The sequence below is a fragment of the Arachis duranensis genome, chromosome 5 (assembly GCF_000817695.3).
Source record: "Arachis duranensis cultivar V14167 chromosome 5, aradu.V14167.gnm2.J7QH, whole genome shotgun sequence".
NCBI lineage: Eukaryota > Viridiplantae > Streptophyta > Magnoliopsida > Fabales > Fabaceae > Arachis > Arachis duranensis.
Window position 1 is genome coordinate 20,707,441 of NC_029776.3, and position 7,393 is coordinate 20,714,833.

At 38.2% G+C, this 7,393-nt stretch overlaps 1 protein-coding gene across 2 annotated transcripts; it reads right to left on the minus strand.

The window, feature by feature from the left end:
• Window positions 1–5,121: 5,121 nt before the first annotated feature.
• LOC107488673 (upstream activation factor subunit UAF30) lies at window positions 5,122–6,903 on the minus strand. Of its 2 annotated transcripts, none has more exons than XM_021142435.2 (2): window positions 6,388–6,903; window positions 5,122–5,522 (listed from the first exon to the last, which is right to left on the minus strand). In XM_021142435.2, the coding sequence occupies exon 1, from the start codon at window positions 6,740–6,742 to the stop codon at window positions 6,389–6,391; it is 354 nt and encodes a 117-aa protein (XP_020998094.1). In that variant the 5' UTR covers window positions 6,743–6,903; the 3' UTR covers window positions 5,122–5,522; window position 6,388. The 2 variants fall into 2 exon arrangements, with proteins under 2 accessions (XP_020998094.1, XP_015964921.1); XM_016109435.3 differs by having other exon boundaries at window positions 6,437–6,895.
• Window positions 6,904–7,393: the final 490 nt, after the last annotated feature.

A 7,393-nucleotide genomic window follows, 5' to 3' on the forward strand; every position in this document is an offset into this window, starting at 1 on the left:
GCGTGCAAGAAGGGCTTGTAGTGTAGAGGTGAGGCCAGTGAGACCGGAAGCAAGTGCGTTTTGTAGTTCCTTTTGGCCTTTGATGATGGTCCGGAGTGTATCATCTTGGTTAGAGGGGGCGGATGGATATGTGAGTTGAGGAGCTTGTGATTGGTTGGGTGGTGGTCTTTGATGTGGTGGTTGATATGTTTGGTAGTTTCTTTGTGGGTTTTGTTGGTTATATGGTTGATGTTGTTGGTTGAATGGTGGATTTTGTTGGTTGAATGGTGGCCGGTTTTGTGAGTTGTTATTCCATCTTTGACCTCCTCCATTGTTGTTGTTGTCCCTATTCCCTTGTTGATGATTATCTCTCCAATTTTGATTGTGATTCCCACTCCCTTGATTGTAGCTTCCTCCTTGATAAGGGTGCCCTTGGTTAGGATTGCCTTGGTAGTACCCTTGATTTGGGCGGTCATATAAATTATGGGTAGCCACCAAAGTGTTGTCTTCTTGAAGGCTTGGGCACTCATCCGTGTAGTGGGAATAGCAAGAACAAATGCCACACACTTTCTGAGGGACCAATTGTTGGTTGTATTGTTGAGGGGGTGGAGAGTGTTGTTGATATGGTTGAGGTTGTTGTGGTTGTTGTTGGTTCAATTGGAGTTGCCTTAAGATGGATGTCATTTCACTCAAGGATTTGGTTAGAGCGGTGGTTTCGCTACTAGTTGATACCTCATTCACGGTTTTTGGGCGGTTGACTCTTCGTCTCATATGTTGATTGGATTCGGCTAGGTCAATGATAAGTTGTCATGCCTCCTCTGCTGTTTTATATTTAGACAAAGAACCATTGCTAGAGGTGTCCAAAAGAGTTCTATCTTGTTCTCGCATCCCTTGACATATGTATCCAAGCAACACTTGAGTGTCAAGCATGTGTTAGGACATGCATCTAGTAGCTTACGAAACCGTTCCCAATACTCGTATAATGGTTCCATTTCACCTTGTACAATACAAGATATTTCCTTCCTTAGCCTATCCATCTTCTCCGGGGGTAAGAATTTATCCAAGAATCATCTTCTAAGCAAGTCCCAATCGGAGGTGACTTCACTAGATAGAGTGTAGAACCATTCTTTAGCCTTTTCCTCAAGAGAGAAAGGGAAAGCAAACAACCATATAGCAACTTCATCGGATCCTTCCCGTCTAGTTGTTGAGCATATACGATGAAAGTCTTTGAGATGTCAAATAGGGTCTTGTGCGGGAAGCCCATGGAATTTGGGTAGGAGGTTGATCAAAGCGGTCTTAAGTTCAAAGTTTGCATTCAAGTTGGGGTGAGTTACATGAAGTGGTTGAAGGACATAATCTGGTGCACCCGCTTCCTTGATAGTAACTCTCCTCGGAGCATCCATGGCGTTAGTGCCTAAAACAAAAGAAGAGTTGTTAGTGATATTGATGGGAGAATGATTATTGCCTTCTTTGAGTGACGGTTCAATATCCACTTTTAGTAAGGTGGTTGGGGCGGTGAAAACTTTTTCACCTTTTTCAAACCTTAACCGCTTCCGAGCTTGTCTAATATGAAGCAAAGTTCGTTCTATTTCCGGATCAAAGGGGACTAAGCTCGGGTTCGGTTGTGAACGCGTCATGCAATGAAGGAGAAGTAGAACTCATGGTAACGATGAGGGGTTTGTCACTTGAACAAAGAATTACAATGAAATGCAACTATGTACATATACACACATTTACTCTAAACAATAACATGGCACACTAAGCAAATTCCCCGGCAACAGTGCCATTTTGATAAACGAAATTTTAGCATGTCGATTTAGAATTCAATGATGAATATGATCGTGAGTATAGTCTAACCGACACTTAAACTTTGCATCAAACAATCCTACAATCTATAACCGAGAGTACTAGTCTCCTGAGTCGTCCTCCCTTGGAATTGTTAGAGAATGCATCTTATTGATTAGGAAGCCTTGTTATGATTCTTTGAAGGTTTAGCAAAATAGATGACAAACAATCAATCTTTGGAAAGCTTGGCCTAGGGTTGGCATTAGGAATTCTATCCCTATAGTTCCTTCAATGATGACAACAATTAGGCCTTGCTTCATTTAGTTAACCTCTAGGTATAGAGGAAAGTCAAATGAGAGTAACTAACTTGAGTCACAAGTCCTAGTTTTACCTTAGGGAAATATAGCTTTAGTGCACTCCAAGTCAATTAGCAATTTCTAATTCCAAATCAACAATTAACATAAACTATTCAACTCTTTCTAATGGTCCAAACCCTATGCCAAGTAAGAAACTTTTACTCCATAACTAGTGTTGGCACTTTATCAAACAATTGATGAGCAAGGATGAAAGGCATAGTAAAAATGAGAAGAAAGTAGAATTGAAAGTGCTTCAACACAAGGAACTAACAACAATTAACCAAGAACAACAATGGAAATAAACTTCTCAAGAAATTGATAGAATCCAAAACTACAAAGTTGAATCTAGGATCTATGAGAATTGAGCAATTGCAAGCACTAATTGAGATTAGAGAAGAAGATCTATAACATGAACAAAGTAAATTGAGAATTGCAATAGATCTCACCAAAGAGTGATTGAGAATTCAGAAATGGAAGAAGATGAACCCTAATGAAAGCTTGGAATCTCTCTCTACCCCCAAGAGTGTAACTACCAATAGCAAAAAAATCTAGAACCATCTAAAAAATGAGCAAAAAGTCCCTCAACCCTTCAACCCCTGGTCTTCTTAAGCTCTTCCCGCCAAGGCACTCCCCCAAGATGAGGTCTCCAACTGTCTCCACGCCCAGATCACGTGACTTCTAAAAAAAATCCTATTCGAGCATCAGCGCGCACGCGCAAAGCACGCGTGCGCGCCACTGGGGCATATTGCAATGCGAGCGGAGGCGCAACGTACGCGTGCGCACCCATGGAGATTAGGGCCTAGCCACTACACATGCCGGCTCGTGGCTTGGCTTCTAGCGGCGCAATCCACGCGGGCGCGCCAAGTGCGCGCACGCGCCCTTGCTGAAGTTCCCAAAACTCAATTTCTCATGCTCCTTTCCTTTGCGCCATTCTCCTTCTCTCTTCCGGTTCATCCCTGCCCTATATCCTGAAACTACTTAACACACAGGTCACGGCATCAAATGGTACCAAGAGAAGATTAGAAATGTATCTAATTTAGTGCAAAATAAGCATGTTTTCATTCAGGAGGCAAAAATTAGGAAAGGAACACAAAGTCTTGTATTTTCATGTGAAAAGTGTGTGGAATCATTAATAAAACCTCTGAAATCGACACAAGATAAACCCTCAAAATGGGGTTTATCACCTCCTCCACGCCGAACTTGAAGTTCTTCAAGTTTGGCACCAACCTTTAGTACAAAAGTGGTCCCCATTCACGTCCAAAGGCTACGGAAATCAATTAATAAATTTTAATTAAACTTTATTTCTTTTATGATTAGGAAAAGATATTATTTAGTTTTTAGGAAATATATTTTACATTAATTAGGATTAGATATAAAAGGAAAAAGAATCAGTCCTTCGGGCTCTTCTCTTCTCTTCTACCTCATTCCACACTTTACACTTTTCTGAATCCTAGTTTTCTCTCTGAACCATGAGCAACTAAACCTCCAATGTTAAGGTTAGGAGCTTTGTCTAGTGTATGGATTGATACTATTATTTTTTATTTTAATTCATGTAATGATTTATATTTCAAGAATTGTTTTCGTTCTTTATCTTATGAATTTGGGTGGAACGGAAGTATGATCCTTGTTCTAATTGAGTTCTTGTATAACTTGGAAAAGCTCTATACTTGAACAACAGCTTGAAAATATATTCTCCTAAATTTCTAATTATCTGGACTTAACGGGATACGTGACATATAATCCTCTTATATTTGGGTAATTAGGGTTTTGTGGCATATAAACTAGAATTGAACTTCACCCTCTAATTAAAATTAAGTGACCAAGGAATTGGCGATTGATGAAAGTTAGAGGAGACTAAAAAGGTCTAAGCCTAATTTAGTCACTTATAGTTTGCCATGAATTAAATCTTGCATAATTAATAGTTAGTAAGAAAAGTCAATCCAGAAAATAGATAACTCTGAAACCTTAACTGTTTCTTCATATATATATTTCATAACTTGTTTACTGCTTGTTTTCTGATTTTTTGATTTTACTGTTTTAATGCAATTGAGACCCAAACGCTATTTTCTGTCTGTCTAACTAAGTAAATCACTCAATCACTGTTGCTTGATCCAATAATCCTCGTGGGATCGACCCTCACTCACCTGAGATATTACTTGATACGACCCGGTGCACTTGTCGGTTAGTTTGTGGACTTTAAATTCCACATCAAAGACTTACCTCTTCATTGATGATTTCGGCTAAATGAACAACGCTGTTGAGCCGGTACAAACGCCTTTCATCTTCCATGGTTCCGCTTAATGGAACTACTCCAAGAAGCTCACCCTAAACCCAACCTTTTTCCTCTAACTTCTCTCTACTTTCTCTCTCTAAGTCACTATTAGCACTCACGAAATGAAATCCGCTACACCCTCACGCGGTTTTTATAGTGAGTCACTCCCTTTATAATCCGCCACAAGATCTCGCAGAATACACTCCACGATAGGGTCTAGCAAATTACATGTAATTAGAAATCGCATTTGTGTGTCGCAAATTACATATAATTAGATTTGTTACATTTGCGTCTGATTATTGTATTTGCGTAACACTTTTCCATTTATTTTATTTATGTAAATTGCCCTTTTTTATATCTTATTCTTAAATTTTTATGTCTTTATTCTTTATATCTTATTCTTAATGTTCTCTCGGTTCTCAAAACCAAACTTGACCTTAGTCACTAACAGTCTAACAGAGATTGCTCTCTCATGTTCTGTTTTCAAAGCCAAACTCGGCCTTAGTCACTCATGGAAATTGCTGACATACCGATAAATCACACACTTAAACGTTAGTTCACGTCCAAGTTGTTCCAATCCAAAAGCAGCAGCTCCCTGGACAGCAATGAACATTTCCCTCCTGCGAATGAGCGAACAGCTTAAAATTCTGATACTGTAATCAGCAATCACTCATTTAATCATCTTTACTCCTGCATTACTCTGCTACGAAACCAGTACCATGCGGACAATTATAATAACGATATCTGCAATATAGATAGCACCATAATATAAAAGATCCCAAAATGTCGAATAAAATCCTAACGGTAGCCCACTAACGCTCTTGAAGAGCCTACAACATTCAAAGTTTAACTCTTGGGGAATGCTAATTCTGTAATCCCAACTACTAAAAACACTATGACATCTTCTATGTTGCAGGACAAGGTAAACATAACTGTTTCACAAACCAAAACATGATGAGTGATTCGCATACATGGGACCTAATCTAGTCCAACTTCCTGCTATAGTGCTATCATTTAAGAAAGTGTGGGCTAATTAATCCAGCAATCTCAAGCATGCCAACTTGATCTCTCTCAGCAAATATCTTCTTCAGCTTTTCATCACAAATTATGATCTTCTTGTTTTCAGGATCCTGTCAGAAGTAGAAGCAACAAGTTAGTAAAAGAAATGTATTTTAATAAAGGAAATAGTTGCCAATAACACATTGATCGCAGAAACATCAGCTGGCCCAAGAAACCACCATGGAAATCTTCCTCATGAACTATTATTATAAAATCAGCTTAACAGAACTGCTGGATATTCATGGAGTTGTGCAGATCCATTTGTTAGAAATAGGAAAGGTAAAAGCATGAGTTAATGTCTCACGCAAAACTGATAATAATAATTATGGGTCATTTTTAGAACAAGCACATAGTGAGTGGAAATCATTGCAAAAAATTGTCCCCAAGTTTTTGAGGTCTTTCTACCAGTTACTCCTTCTGTCATTGTCTAGGCATCCTCTTCTTTCAGACTTGAAAAGAAGGAGCAGTCCCCTAGGGGTAAATTTGCTTGATGAACATATATACATGCATTAATCGCTCATATAATGGAAGATCTAGAAAGAGTACATAGGATTAGGAATGCGCACTCAACTCGTATAGATATGAAAAAGCTGAATGTAGATGTTGTAAACTGTATGAGAAAATGGTGCAATTTAGTGCAAGTGGTAGTAGTGCTAAGAACAACAAGTTGGACCACGCAGCTTCCTAATTTGGATACTACTAGACTGCAAGGAGAAATAGGGAACAGGTAACAGGAATACGAAATCAATTCTAATAGACAACTTCATTAGAATCAATAAATATACAAGAAACACAAAAATCAGTAAATAATACACTAACAAAGAAGTCATACTCTCATACTCTCATAGATTGCTGAATAATAAAAAAAAATGGCATTAGGAATGCACAACAGAAGGACATTGAAAATAATGAGGAAAAAATACTGATAAAAAAAACCTTATCCAGTTATCATGGTCCATGGAAGCCAAAAGAAGAAGAAAAGGACCTGAAGATTGTTTTCCTTGATGTAGGCCCAAATCTGCTTGAGAGCCTGGGTTCGAGAAATCTCGGAGACGCCGCAGATGGCTTGCATCTCCGGAGAGATTTTGCGGGGCTTCATTATGCCCCTTACCTTAGGGCTCGAAGGAGTCTCCGACACCGTCGCCGACGTCACCGCTCGCACAGCCCCCAGCACCCTTCCCCCCTTCGGCGGGACATGAACAGCCACAGCCACAGACCTGAAGAGGCTTCCTGAAGGCGCCTCAGCCGCCACGAAGCTCATTCCGGAAAACACGCCCAGAGACGCTGCCATCACTGCTGAATGACGATGATGATAGATTAACACAAATAAAGCGAGTGAGTGGGTCGCAGAGCCAGAGTCTTATCTCTCACACACTACACAACACAACCAACACAAAAACCCTTTCCGTTCTTGCTTCGTTCCCTCTCTCACAGTCTCACTCCCCTTTTATATGCATCTTCTACATTCTTAAGTATATCTAAAGGGATTTCTTCAAAGAACTAATAATTTCTTAAGACTAAAACTAAACCACCACAAATAATCTTAAAATATTTAAAATGTCGAACGAAAAATAACTTTCAAGGATTAAAACGAAAAAATATTTAAGATAGTTTAAAATTTGAAAAAGAAACTAAATATTATATATACATATTTAAAAGGATTTTAAAAGTTTGATTTTGATGTAACTTTTAAAAGTAAGATAATTAAAATAGGACATTTTTATCACTAAAATTTAGTAATTGTACATCATACATTTATTTGTATTTTTTTCACTAGCGGATGAAAGTTTCTAAAATTATAAAATAAAAATAGAGGTTTAAAAATTGAATTTTATTCTTTTTCTACATACTTTTTTAATTGTTATCAAAATAATTTTACAAAAATTCAAATTAAATAAATAAATTATTTATCAAAAATAAACTTTGTTTTGTACTTATAAAA